Raw genomic sequence first — 15,617 nt, forward strand, 5'->3', positions numbered from 1 at the left:
ATCACATTAAAATAAATAGATTAAATAAGAACTTTTAAACCTTAAAAATGTTTAAAACTCTAGAAGACACATAGTATCCAAAATCAGTAATATGCTTGGTGGGGAAAAAAAATGAAAAATGGACCTTCTGAAAATTAATTCCTTGTGCCCAGGAACAATTCTTGGGGTTTGGAACATCTTCCCAAAACAGTTTTTTCATCCTACAAAGGATAAACAACACATTAGAATTAGAGAAAACATCCATATTGAAAATGCTAACAGTTACCGATGTATAAAGTAGAAATTAATCCAGCAGACTAGCTATGCTTCAATAGGGTCAGATTCATTTTCACATGCTATCCCATGAAGATTTCCACCAATGTTCTGTCTAGACCAAAGTAACAATCACTACAGTAATAAAAATATCCAATATTTATTGAAAAAAAATTTGCCAGGCACAGTGCATAGATTTTTCTGAGAAAACAAAATATTAAAAATGGCCAATAACTGAGTTTCAGAAGCAATTCTACTTATTAAGGCCTCACTTGCTTACTTGAGTGAAAGATAAAAATCTGATTCTAAAATCTCCTCTCCCTTTTATATGTGCTAGAAGACAAAAGTCTCTGTAGCGATTTGGCATGTGTGAAATAAAGTCACTGGTCTGGACCCCTCTGGAGAGGGTCATGTGGCCCCCATTTGTCATCCAAGATATTCATGGTCATTGCAAGAAAGACTGTAACCACAAATTGCCAATTTTTAAAAAGTAAAGGGCTTACTGATCTTTAATGCACAGACTGCCCTTCACCACTTAAAGTCCTCAATCCAAAATACACAGCTCTGAAAGTCATTGTTTCACCTCCAAGAACATACTGCCAAGCATTTCCTAATAAGTTTATTTCCTTATATATAATACATTTAAAAAACCAATATCTTCTATGAGGTTTATGTTGTATTAGCAAAACAAAACGTGGCATCCTTCAAAGGAAGCTTTTCTTTTTATGTCTCCTTATTGGTATACGGACTATAAATAAAAATATTCAGAATACTTTAATGTTTCTGGCCTGTATTTTAAATCAAAGTTTAAATATGCTGAAGATTCTTAACATCAAGTACAATACCTTCGATGTGATATTAACAACGTTCCAAACAGTAAGACTGAAGAGGAAATAATTATTGGCAAAATTACATATAAACCCACATGATTCTGATGTTTTTCAATACCATCTGAAAAAGAAAAGCCATTTTTACAACTCAGAAGCTTAAGATAATAACTTTCTATAACAAAAATTATAATAGACTTTTTCTGATTTCATCATAAATCATAATAACTTTAAAATATAAAAATTTAAAAGGGAAGTAAAATTATAGTTATGATCACATTAATAAAAACAATTGTTTTGTTCAAAATTATGCTTATAATTTAGTAAAACATGTTTTCAAAATTACTTGTTTGCCAGTTCTCTTCATCTATGCATTTTTAGGTTATGTAAGTCAAACGATTAATATTGTTACGACTGTTTCAGCATCTGCTTCCAGACAAGCCAAATTGCAACACATGCCCATCTTGATCAGGTTCACCTAGTAGCTCTAACCTCCTTTCTGTGTCTTAAACCACCAGAGATCTCACTTTTCAGGGTCTCTGCACTTGCTGTCTTTTGCAGACTTGTTCTTCCACCATTTACTTGCAAGGTCTTACTCAAATATTTCCAGAGAAAAAAATACCTTTTTCTGGTCATTCTAACTAAATACCTATTTCTGATTAATTTTAACTTTGTCCCCTCATCTTACTTTTATTTTGCTTCATGGCCCTTTCTACCTGACATCATACTATACATACTTGTTTATCGTCTGTCACTCCCATTAGAACACTAGAGGTTAAGCTTCGCAAGAGCAGAGGCTTACATTCCCTACTCAAAATCTTGAGTTTAGAACAGCATTAAACTAAAATTTTGTAAATAAGGTATGAATGATTTTTTTAAATAATAATTTTAATTAAAGAACCAGGTAAAATGTTTCTGTCTCAAAATTATATTACTGGAGTGTATGGATTTCAAGCCATTTTGAAGTATCATAGCAAAATCAGAATGTTGATACACTGCGTATGAATCAGAAATTAAGAATTCTAGTAAGCTTATGTCAATTTGTATCTATCTCCTCATTTTTTATTTTTAGAGAAAAAAATCAGAAAAGTTAAATTACAATTTAATGATTCATAAATATGTGCTACCAAATGTATTGTTTAGGGATAGATGCATTTACAAGAATTTCACAGAAAATTACAATTTTCCAATTAATCTTTATAATGATGTATGTTATTACATAGCAACTTGAATGTGAAAATTTTACTTAACAATATGAAAATTCAACACCATGCCTGATGATTCTTCTTGCTATCAGCTTGGAATCACAACCCCTTCCTGGAGATCCCCATGACATAGCCACATAAGACTCTGAACTCTTTCATGATTCCATCAGAAAGAGAATGACCAGTTGCCAACATTACTGCTAAGAAGGAAACCATATATCTGCACAAGACAAAACTAAAAGTAAAAATTTTACCTTGGGTAAAACTACTAATTATCTTCGGTTTCCCCACTCCTTCCATAAATACTGGGTAAAGACTGAACTGATAACTTTCAATTGGAATAAAATGATCTAAAAAGAAAAATAAATTAAAGGTCATTCCCACTGAATTAATATTAACAAGTGAATTCTTTGTAAAAATTTTTAAGTGACTCTCATATTTCCAAACAGAAATTAGTTGCTACTTATGGATTGAAATTGATGATTAAGGGAATTTCTAAAACAACATAACCACTCCTAGTTCTACTAGAATTGACAATAATTTCCAAATAACTTGCAGATTTTAACTACAGATAGAAAGTGGAACTTTTCTGAAGGCATGTTCTAGTGACAGCCAACTTCTTCAAGTTGAGGGTGGATGAGTTGTTTTACTTCCCTGTCCAGGACAGCATGCTTGACCTCCCCATCCATATCCCAAGTCAGCAATACTCCCTTTACATAGGATTTAACTTATGTATACTTTATTCCCTCAACCAAGGCAGCTGACAGAGTACATAAAGTCTTGTAAAATCCTATATAATGAAGATTGGGGGCAGGGAGGCGGGAGCAGAAATCTTGCAATATCCAGGGATCCAGATCAAAGGAGGCAACCACCTCCATGACAAAGCTCAAAATGAACCCATCAGTGATCTATCATTTAGAGAAGTGCTATTAATATATTTTTTAAGATTTTATTTATTTTTGCATAGAAGAACTGGGGTGTAGGCCAGAGGTGTGGGGGTAGTAAGAGGATTCACCAGAGATATAGTGGGGAGCAGAACAGGCAGATCTACTGAAATACACTGCTGAGGAGAGCAGCGAGCGAGACAGGAGAGGTCTGCTGCACCATGTGGGTCAGCTCCCTGGCGGGGGATTAAAATCAGGTGTAGAGGTGATAGCATGATAGTGCTGAGACTTAGGCCACCAGGGAGGTTCACAAGTGCTTTTAATACATAAGTATTATTCCAAAGGAGATAAATCTCTCTGGAGCCTAAATTCCTTTTTTTTTTTTTTTAAGATTTATTTATTTATGCGTACAAGAGCTGTGTTGCAGGCCAGAGGCGCAGAGACATGAGAGGATTCACCAGAGACAGAGGAGGGAGCAGAAAAAGGCAGATCTACTGAAATACACTGCTGAGGGGAGCAGCGGGCAAGACAGGAGAGGTCTGCTGCACCATGTGGGTCACCTCCCTGGCTGGGGATTGAACTCGTGCTGCAGTGGCTCCAATAGCTTCATAGTGCTGACTTAACTCTTTGCGCCACCAGGGAGGCCCTGGAGCCTAAATTCTATATCCACATGATTTAAAGAAAAACAGGGATTAACCACCTGGTGATGAACCAAATTTTGTTCTCTATCAATAGTTTGCTTCTATTTACTCTGATTGCTAAAGTCTAGGTTTTTGGAAGAAATAAAATGATGAGTCTTTGGGACGATATTGTATAGTAAGGTCAGGGTGATCCCTCATTTCCCTACTTGAACTTTACTCTGACTTGGGAATGCTTTTGTACTCTTTTACTTTGCACTGTAATCACCTCCTGGGGCAACTGGTCTATATGGGGGAGTCTATGTTGACCTATGTTACCAGGTCCTACATCCTCAAACCTTCAGGCTGGCACGTCCTCTCCTGGCTAGTGGTTTATATGTTGGTACACAATTTAGGAAAACAATTTGGCAGTAGATAGCAAAAGCCACCATAAAAGTTATAATAGTTGGAAACAACATAAACATTCCCAAATAAATGAATAAATTAAGTAGATTTTGGAATAAAATGCTGATAGGGTAGGAGCAGGGGAGAGAGGAAGCCCAATGGAGCATGGTGGAGGATTATTATGGTTACTTTGGTGGTGGGTATGGTGTGAAAATATTGATTTGTTGAGGTTTGAACTTATAACTCCTAAAAAACCACAGTGATGTAAACAAACTTTACCTTAATTTAAAAAAAAGAAAAAATAATGATTACAACAGTACAAATTATTTAGATGTCAAAGGGTCAAATGAAATAAATGTCTATGATCAGGTGATAGAATTACATGGATTAAGTTGGCAGAATCTATATTTTTGAAGTTCTCATTAACTCATTATATTATTTGAATTAATAATCTGTCCTATATTAATACATAAAAGAAATTTATTAAAGTACAATAAACATACCATGAATATAACACTTCTTAGCAGATGAAGGGATTCTAAGCCATTTAATTTCAGTGTCTTCATTAAGAACTTTCCACTCAATAATAAAATACATCAGATTGTAATCACTGGGTGATAGCATCCAGGAAAGAATCACACAACTGCTGTTTAAAGGATATGCACTGAGTGACTGCACAGTATTTACTGAGGGGAAAAGAAGGAAAAATATATTTAAATATAAAATTCACAAAAATCTCCTAATATCCTTGAGGAATATCTAACTTACTGAAAAAGGGAGCAGGAAGAGAAGGAAGACATTTACACAAATAAATATAACGACAGTTACTTTTGTAGTTCGTCAAACAAGGAGAAACATGTCGGAATACAGTGTGTTGAGAAACAAGATTCTACCTAAAATTCCACCACAGGTATTTGGATGATCAATGATATCCTCCACTGGAATATTGTACAACTCAATTATCCACCTAATTCCCTCCAAACTCTTCTCTCCGGCTGCTGGAGGATGGACTCCTTCATCTCTTTTCCTGTGCCATAATGACTCTTGGTCAGACTGTTGTCTTGGGAGCCAGTGCTCTTCACTCCACTTCTGGGGAAGTTTAATTCCTCTACTGCTACCTAAGATAGCCTCTCTGCCCTCCATTCCAGATCAGGTTCCTCTTTCCTTTTCTTTTAGGAAATTATATGCCTTTCCTGGGAACATGTATCTCAGTTTGTAACAGTCATTCAATTGTATGGTTACTTTAGTAACATCAGTCTCACCTTTTGGCTCTGAATACTGAGACCATTATAGTTTATCTCACATTGGAATTCTCACCATTTCTCACAGTGCAATATTCAATAAATATTTCTAGAGCACATTTGTTGAAAATTTTTAAAGTGTAAAACATTGTGCTAGATTCTGCAAGAAGGGACTTGCAAGAAGCTTACACTGTAAGTTCAAAAGTATTATTAATATAAGGCAAGATATAAATTACCTTTTTTTTTTAAAGATTTATTTATTTATACAAGCACTGGGTACAGTCAGAAGCATGGGAGGGTGAGAGAATTCACCAGAGCCAAAGCGGAGAACAGAACAGGCAGACTGATGAAGCACACTGCTGAGGGGAGCAGCAGGCAGCAGGAGAGGTCTGCGTGCCATGTGGGACCCTCGCCCGGCAGCCGGGGATCAAAACCATAGCTGCAGAGGCTGTGGGCAGCTTTGCAACCCAGCGCTCAACCGCTGAGCCACCAGGGAGGCCTGATATAAATTACTTTTTAAAAGGCAGAAACCACTCTGATTTAAAGGAAGGCCAGGGCATATATAATTGATGTAATAAGCAAAGATTTCATGGAAAGGCCTTCATAGATTAGTAGAGGTATATGAAATTTGAATTTTCCATTTAAAATTTATATTTTAAATATATTATCCAGATAACAAATGCCTATTGAAAATATTTCTTAATTTGCTGATTAATCAAAAATATCAAAATTAATGAAAGAGGGTACATCACTCTCATATTAAATGAAGTGTAAGGTAATTTTGAAGTCTGATCAATTACTTGCATTCATATGTGTCATACAATTACATATGTGTGTTACATTACTAGAATATTACCATATACTATTATACTATTTCAATAATATTCTATTACATGAAAACTCAAGGGCCATATTACATAACCAGGGCATAATCTGTTTTGTTATTTTTCAGATAAAGAAAAGATAAAAGAGATTTGAGATTCAGAGACATACAGGCTTCTTGAAAGTTCATTTACAAATGGGAGGAGTTTGCAAAGATCAAATATTAACAGTGATTTACTACCCAATACCTTTTCTTACCTTTGCCCACAAGCCATGAGAATGTTAAATTAGAGTTTGCAAGAGAAGTGCCAATTGAATTGATGGCCAGAACTGTAACAGTATGTGCTTGCTCTGTCCACAGGAAAGTAAATGTAGTGTGATTACCCACATCTTCCGACCAAGTTCTATTGTGGGAAGTATGATGTTTGACCACGTAGCTTCTCACACTGCACAATGAATCATTTTTCATCAGAGGCTGCGGGACACATAACAGTTGATTAGTGTATCAGCATGCTTTTTATACAATCCCAGCTTAAGGAACTCTTAATATACACTTCTCACAGGAAGCCTGGGGTCAGATCAGGGCAAGCACTGCCTATTTCAAGGATGCAATTTGGGGAGGTGGAATAGGATAGGATGTGCCTCTGACAACAGGCCCAATGAAGGTATCTGTTAGGTATGGAGTACAGGAAATTTACTTTCCCACTTTGTTTTTTTTAAGACTCAGAGAATAAATCATTAGAAGGTAATAATGTATGGATACAATTAGGATACTTTTCTAACAAAAAGTTTCACTCTAAAGAATTGAGGCAAGGAGTAGTTTTCTCCTCTGGAAAGCAACAAGGACTAACCCTTTAGTTTTAAAAAGCAACCAAAAAGGGCTGAAAAGATATTAATCATCACTTATATTAATCCCAGTAAGATCTATTATTCATATCCTCTTCCCCTGATAGCTCATCCTTCAATCCTTCAAGTAACAGAGCTATCAGGACCGAGTATATGGCAGCCCAAAATTTCTGCTCTAAAGCTAAAAAAAACCAAGATTATTGACAATTACAATATAAAATACATATAGAGTTCATTCTATTCTTCCATTCTATGGTGTATAACATTATATCCTAATTCCCCTATCACCTTCACCTATTGCAATTAAGATTAAGTACTGTCAACCCACAGAAAGTTTGAATTTATACAGTAGTTTAGAACAGTGCTTTTCCATGTTTTTGTCATTGAGATTCCTCTAAGCTAAAAATAAGAGAGAAAAATAAACACAAACATGTAGACATGTATCCCTGCAGGGCTGGAAACAATCTGGGTAGATCAGGAGTAAGATTTTGGCAGAAACTGCAAGAAAGAAATGTCTGGGGAGTCATGCAAATTCTGCATTTTGTTTTTGAAAATCTATGTCAGTTATCTTACACAAATAGTTACTTTTGTAACCATCAAATAAAAATAATAAACTTCCTTTCTGGTACTGCAAGTTGCTCTAGGCCATCTTGGATATTTCTTGCCCTGGCCCTATACTGGTCATTTTCACAAGGAGCCTTAGTTCCTTCTATTGGAGAATGGTATTAGGAACAAATTGGTATGTTCCTCACTATTTCTTCACCTATTTTTCAACTCATATCTATCTATTTATCTATCTATCTATCTATCTATCTATCTATCTATCTAAATACACACACATGCACACACACACACATCTAGAAATATTTCTAAATGAATCCATCAGTATACATATTAAGCTACACGAGAGTTCACACTGATGTCTCCAACTCTAACCCATCACCAATGGGTTAATCTGGTCTCCTTGCTTGTCTGTAACTGGTCCAACAGTAAGTCTTATCCTCCAACATTTGTTTACATAATTGTTGAAGTTCAGCTTGTAAATAATAATGGAATAAGAATAATTAATGAATACCCCATGAGAAATAACTTTATCAACCAGAACATAGTACTTAAGCACAATTTCTTTTGCCCTTAGTTGAAAGAATCTACTCATTTATGAAGTTACTTAGGCCTGCATCTTTTTCTCCCCCTTCTTTGTGAGATTGTTTCAAACACTTGAAGTGTAATTAGATTCTCTTGTTGAAGTCTGGATTCCATCCTGGGATCCTCCAACCTCTTAGATATTTATTATAACTGTGTTCTTTGTGCTCTAAAGTTTTATGAGTTTTGGCACGTACATAGTGCTATGAACTCACCAGAATAATACTGGAGATTCGTTTTACCACTATAAAAAACCCCTTGTGTTTCTTTCACCTTTTCAAAACTTTCCCCATCAGCCAAAATACTGATGGTTTTAAAATATCTAAAATTATGCCTTCTCTCTAATATCATATAAGTGGAATCATAATGTGGCTTTTTCAGACAGATTTCTAACACTTGGCAGCAACCATTTAAGATTCATCTATGTCATTTTGTGACTTTATTACTGTATAATATCCATTGAATGGAATTGCAATAGTTTATCCACTCACCTATAGAAGGATATCTTGATTGCTTCCAGTTTTTGATGATTATGAATAAAACTGCTGTGAATATTCATATGCAATTTTTTCTTGAGATATAATTGACATATAACATTGTATTAGTTGTATATATTTAACATCAAATATATACATATTTGATATATGTATATATTGTGAAGTGATCACCACAATAAGTTAATACACATCACCACACATACTTACAAATTTTTTTCTCTTGTAAGAACTTTTAAGATTTACTATCCTAGAAACTTTCAAAAAACACAATACATATTGTTAATTATTACCACCATAATGTACATTACATCTCAGGAATTATTTATCTTATAACTGGAAATTTGTTACTTTTGCTCACCCCATCCCCCTGCCTCTGGCAACCACCAATCTATTCTTTGTTATTTATTAGTTCAGTTTTTGGAGTTTTTTAGATTCCACATATATGTCTTCCTCTGCCTGACTTATTTTATACATGTGCAAATTTTTATGTGGACACAAGTTGGGTAAATAAATAGGGCAGTGCTGGGTCATATGGTAAGAATATGTTTAGCTTTATAAGAAATGATTAAATGGTCTTAAAAGGTGACTGTACCATTTTGCATTCCCATCAGCAAAGAACAGAAGTTCCTGTTGCTTTGTTCCATCATAAGCAACTTTTGTCAGTTTTTTAAATTTTAACCATTCTAAAATCTTGTTTTAATTTATGATTCCTAATGAAATAATGTTTGCCAAAATATGATCAAGTTATTAATTCACTTGGGATAGAAATCAGTTCGATGGTAGAGGGAATGCTCTGATGATTGCTAGGATGGATATCCTCTGATTATGAAAACATCTCTTACTTATATGCCATCACATACACAAAATAATCTCTATGGCTTGGTAACCTGATACATGTGAGGATGGACACATTTACTATTTTTAGGAATAAATATAAATAGAGGGCCTCCCTGGTGGCACAAGGGTTTGAGCACAGTGCTGTGAAGATGTCCTCAGCCTCTGCAGCACAAGTTCAATCCCCAGCCAGGCAGCTACCCACATGGTGCAGCAGACCTCTCCTGATTCACCCGCTGCTCCCCTCAGTAGTATACTTTAGTCTATCTGCCTGTACTGTTCCCCGCTCTGTCTCTGGTGAATCCTCTCACCTCCCACAGTGCTGGCCTGTACCCCAGTTCTTGAATGCATAAATAAATAAATCTTTTTTAAAATAATTAATATAAATATAATTTTTGGACACGAAGGAACACTAGGTATCATCTAGTCCAGTCCTACATTTATTCAGATGAGGAAAATGAGGTTAAAGAGTCTAAGTAATATACCTGAAGGGTGTAATCCTATATGTCTAAATTTAATATATGTATATGTTATAAACCGATAATTAAAAAAAAAAGAATCTCAGTGACTTTGCCAAAATAGTGTAGAAATAACTATTATATGTTAAATTAAGAACAGAATTAAAGTCTCCTGATTCCATGCCAATGTTCCCTCCACTATGTATCTTAGTTACCTGCAATAACATCTCAAAACTGAATGAAATATGAAGTTATAGAGCCTACACATGGCAGGATTATGAACAATAAAGTAAATCTTTTAAAAGTATAAAACTAAAAATTACGAAGAACAAAAAAGCAGGAATACCTTCCAAAGTAAAGTGACATTTCTCTCTTTTTCAGTGGTATCTTCATTAATGATTCTCCAAAACTGAGGTCCTCTGGTAGGAACTGTATAACAACAAGGAGCCCAAATTGTACTTGTGGTCTTGGGAGGATTGTTTTTCAGTCATCCTCAAAAGACACACTCATGCATTTCTAAGACACATGTACAAAAGCTCTGCAGACCTTTTATATCCGTGACAATGGTGTGGACTGGAGCACTCCAGTTGCTCCAATACCCCAGGTCATCTAGCCTCTTACAGCGCATCTGAACAACATAGATGGCGCAAAGGTCTGGCACCGGGACACTGGCGGATTTTGAGTTTTCATCATACACCTCATGCATCTGTAAAATAAGCCAAAGCATTAGACTGATCATAACAAGTGAGTAAATAAGAACCCTGGAGTACCTATTATCCCATCCCAAAGTTAAAAGAGCACTGACTTTGTGTATTTGTTTTTAAAATACTCAGATTAAGGGCCTCCCCGGTGGCGCAGCGGTTGAGCGCTGGGTTGCGAAGCTGCCCGCAGCCTCTGCAGCGCCAGTTCGATCCCTGGCTGCTCCCCGGCCACCAGAGGAGGGTCCCACATGGCGCGCAGACCTCTCCTGCCGCCCGCTGCTCCCCTAAGCAGTGTACTTCGGTCCTTCTGCCTGTTCTGCTCCCTGCTCTGGCTCTGGTGAATTCTCTCACCCTCCCACGCTTCTGACTGTACCCAGTGCTTGTATAAATGAATAAATAAATCTAAAAATAAATAAATAAATAAATCTTTAAAAAAAAAATACTCAGATTAAGCTTTAGATTGTGAGCTCCGTCAAGTTAAAGATTATTTTAGTCACCTAATATTTCCTTGCTTATGACAAGATTTTGAACTGATCACTGTAACCTCACTTTCCAATTACTCTTACCCTACTAATAATCTCTGCTCCACTCACAAATAATCTTCTGTCCACAAAGACTTTTGAGAACTTTAACCTACTGGTTAAATAGGGCCTGCTGTAGAGAATTTCTGATATTCAGTGTCTTCAGTAAACAGGTAAACAGTTACATTCATTTCAGCTCAAACCCTCACTGTAATCAAATGATGATATTAGGGCTCCCGGTATTTTCAGGTCTTTGCAGGCTGCCACCAGAAAACTGACATGGTAAGCCATCATATGCACACTTGCCACAATGGGTTTTAGTCTGATTGTTTGATGAAAGTGGCTTCTTGCAAAACGTTTCATTGAATATACAAACACTAAAGTATGTGATTATTAGATGTTAAGGGAAAAACGGTTTCTTAGTAAAATGAGTTTGAGAAACATAGGCTGAAATACAGCCACAGATGTTTCTTTAATGGAGGACCTCTCCAAAACCATGACTATGTTCTAGGGACAAAGAGCGATACAGAGTTTCCTAAATTTATTTAGCCAAGTGATCTTTCCCTAAGGAACATTTTGTAGACCAACGCTCTGTAAAACATACTTTGCAAAATGATGGAGAGCAGGAAATTTAATTCCTTAAAAGGGTTAGACTTAGATCAATTTATTTGATAAAAATAGGTACAGAGTACAGGAGGATGTACTTTTATATATATATTTTTTTTCTTACATCATTTTTCATTTTTGCACAATGTACACATTTTCATCTTGGTTATATTCCTCACACAATTGCACCCCCCCTTATTTTGACCCCAATCCCTCCTCTCCCGGCCCACACCCCGTAGTGTGTCTCTGTTTTATAGTTGCTTGTTGATTTTGATTTTTTCTTTATTATAGTTATTCTTTTTCCTGGTCCCTTATTTAGGTTTTCTCAGGAGGATGGACTTTTATGCCAACAAAATAAATCTTATGCAATAAATTCTTAAACATGGGAAATAACATTTAGTGAGGCAAGCTAGAGAGATTTCTAGGTAAAGTTACCTTCCATTGTACTTCTTTTCCACTTAAGCCATAGCGAATCTGGAACTGAAGATCATTCTCCGGAAAGATTGGCTTTTCCCAAGATATTTTCAGTAGTCCAGTATTTACAGTAATTTCTGCTCTCACTCTGGATGGAGGCAGTGGTTTCACTAGAAAATTTTAGAAAACAGTATTGTATAACAGTAATTTAACTAGCATTGATGCTTATAAAACATTATGGTATTAATCTTTCAAATCTTATCTTTATAAAGCAATTATCTCCTTTTCAAAACTTTCTCATTCATAATCTCAGCTGATCCCCTATGAACTTTATATCATACATAGAAAGGGATTATCTCTATTTTGCAAATACAGAAGTATTTTGAAAAAAATCAATAATTGTCCATGTCACTGTACAAATTAACAGTAAGACATGATGAGAAATTGAGTCACTGGTTCAGCATGTAAAAATATATCAAACTAAACATGTGATAACTTCCTTGCTCTAATTATGTCTTTACCTATCTATCCATCCATCTATCTATTGAGATGTTGTTAGTTCACACTGCATATGTTGTAGGGGAACATGTTCACACAACCTTAAGATGCAATGTCACCACACCACTTCTGCATGGTTTCCCAAGAAAATAATATAGGGCAGCAAAAGATATACTTTCAAGTCTGCTGCACAATCATAAGTAGGTCATTTCTCAAAGATTTCACAGCAATCCTGGAAGGATTTGTTAAAATTTCCAAGGACTGGGCCTCCCCGGTGGCGCAGCGGTTGAGCGCAGGGTTGCGAAGCTGCCCGCGGCCTCTGCCGCGCCGGTTCAATCCCCGGCTGCTCCCCGGCCACTGGAGGAGGGTCCCACATGGCGCCCAGACCTCTCCTGCCGCCCGCTGCTCCCCTCAGCAGTGTACTTCGGTCCTTCTCCCTGCTCTGCTCCCCGCTCTGGCTCTGGTGAATTCTCTCACCCTCCAGTGCTTCTGACTGTACCCAGTGCATGTATAAACAAAACAAAACGAACAAATAAATAAATAAATAAATAACATGCCTCTATAAAAAAAAAAAAAAATTTTCCAAGGACTCTCTTAATCCTTTGAAGCCAAATATCTTTTTAAATATGCTGATGAATGTCATCATCCTTGTCTGTTTTCTCTTCTTCATAGTGCATTATTTTAAATAATAATAATAAAATAAATTTCATTCTCAGTAATCAATATAATTCATGGAATAGTATGCTGAAAATATCCCTATTGCTAAAAATTTGTCATAAATAACTTGAAATAAAATTATTCATTCATATGATATATAGAAAAAAACACAGATAAATTAAATAGGATAAAAATTAAACTTTTGGACTATAAGACCAATTAGTGATTGCCAGAAGGGAAGGCAAAGCGGGTGAGTAAACTGGAACAAAGGGATGTAAAGGAGTGATTTGGACTTTCCTTGGTGAACTTAAAGAGGTATATTCATATGTTGGTTCCCAAAGATGAATTCCTGAAACTTACATGCTATAATGCAATGTTACTTCCAATAAAGAAAATGTTTTTAATTGTAAAACTTTCTAAGACTGATTATCTCCTCAAATCCCTTGCTGAACAAGAAAACAAAAAATCTAGTGTGATCAGGAAATGACAAAACATAAGAGTTTCCTGGAATCATTCTGAGTCCAAATCTGCTTAGCAAAATGAAGATACAAACAGTTTGACATACCCACAGAATCAGGAACAAAACATGTTGGTGGAGAATCAAGCAAACCTAAAGAGTGATTGATCCTAATCCACATTGTGTAGCCAGATAATAGAAAGATTGGCTGAAATACGCATTCATAAAAACCATCTCTCTGCAAATGGCAATCTTTGGGTTCAGATATAGGACGAATGGATGGAATATCAGAACAGTAAAGGCCTCTCCTTAAAAGATACAAAAACAGTCAATTAACCAATTGATAACATTGGTAAAAGCTGTAAGATAACTGAGAACTCTGTTCTTTAAGACAATCAATGTAGGAAAAAATGTTCTTACTAGAAACGCATTTTTCAATCCCAGCTATATCACAATCTTATACCTTTCCATGAAAACAGACAGTAATCCTTACTAAATATTTCATTACACACTCAGTGGGATGCACATAAAATAAATGACATTGGTCTAACAAGGAGATAACAATTCAGTTAGAGGTAGAATCTACAGCACTTTGAAAGCTAAACTAGTATTATGCCAAAGTGAAAAATTCTTAAAGTATAGATCAAAAGTAGTAACACAGCATTCCTTAGATTGGAAGGCAAATTCCTTGCACTTTAAGTAGAGATTAAATGCCACAACAAATGGAAAGCATAATTGATAGTAAATAATGCTTAATTACAGTCCTAATATTTTCTAGTTCAAAACAAGATAATTTTTAAAAATGTCAGTTATTTATTACTATATGAATCATATAATCAAGTGTATGACTAATTTTCTCTGAGAAGAAAATTAAGAAAAAATATTTAAGTGAACTCTAATCAACAATTCACTCAGAACACACTAAGCTTTTCTCTACTTCTTTGAAATAGTCCTTCTGTCACCATTTGCTTCTGAAAATGGCATTTAAATACGCAAAAGTAGCAGTTAGCTTCCATAAGAATGGAAGTAAGAAGGTCAAAAGAATAAATTCTGCATTCTTCTTTTCTATTTCCATTTTTTTGTGCCACTTTTTTTCCTATTTCCTCAAAATTATGATCATGGTGTGTGTGTGTATGTGGTGTTTGTGTGTATGTGTGTTTGTGTGTGCATGAGTGGTGATGAGTGGGTTAAAAAAATAAGAACAGACCTCATATGGAAGCACAGTAATAGTCCACCTGGAACCCAAAGGTTAGTATCAGTATAATTATGACAAAAATAACCCTTGACTGAATGTTTATCAGGAGAAATTATATCAATGATTTAGAATTAAATGAGATATGTCATTAGTTCTCAGAGGAACCCCATGAATACTATTATTCTTGCCATTTTCAGACAAGGAAATTGAGACTTAGATTTTAAAAAAAAAACCAACTCTCCCTTTCATGATTCTTATACAAATATAAGATAAATGAGACAGAGTTTATTTAATAATCACTCACAAACACATTTTCTAATGTGAAAATGTCATGGAACAAAAGTAAATACAGATTATAAAAGTAAAACTGCATACCATGCACATTCTACGGATTTAAAAATCCTTTTATCAGATAATATGAAGCTCATTTGAGAAACACAGAAATTGCCCTCATTTTCTCAATACTACATAATAATAGATTGGTAATATTAGGAATAGAATTTAGATCACAGAACTTGAAGAAGGTGAATGGTTTTA

The 15,617-nt window shown here is 35.3% G+C and overlaps 1 protein-coding gene across 1 annotated transcript in view; it reads right to left on the reverse strand.

Annotated features, from left to right (window-relative positions):
* Positions 1-15,617, reverse strand: part of LEPR (leptin receptor) — a gene marked incomplete at its 5' end in the record, with an annotated part of 52,291 nt that overhangs the window by 10,850 nt on the left and 25,824 nt on the right. The window contains 9 exons of the mRNA XM_084243758.1: positions 125-200; positions 1,098-1,203; positions 2,539-2,634; positions 4,694-4,876; positions 6,512-6,728; positions 10,378-10,460; positions 10,578-10,737; positions 12,295-12,443; positions 13,994-14,193. Coding sequence (XP_084099884.1) covers positions 125-200; positions 1,098-1,203; positions 2,539-2,634; positions 4,694-4,876; positions 6,512-6,728; positions 10,378-10,460; positions 10,578-10,737; positions 12,295-12,443; positions 13,994-14,193 — 1,270 coding nt within the window. The remainder of the gene's footprint in view (positions 1-124; positions 201-1,097; positions 1,204-2,538; positions 2,635-4,693; positions 4,877-6,511; positions 6,729-10,377; positions 10,461-10,577; positions 10,738-12,294; positions 12,444-13,993; positions 14,194-15,617) is intronic.

The sequence above is a fragment of the Talpa europaea genome (assembly GCF_964194135.1).
Source record: "Talpa europaea genome assembly, chromosome: 9".
NCBI lineage: Eukaryota > Metazoa > Chordata > Mammalia > Eulipotyphla > Talpidae > Talpa > Talpa europaea.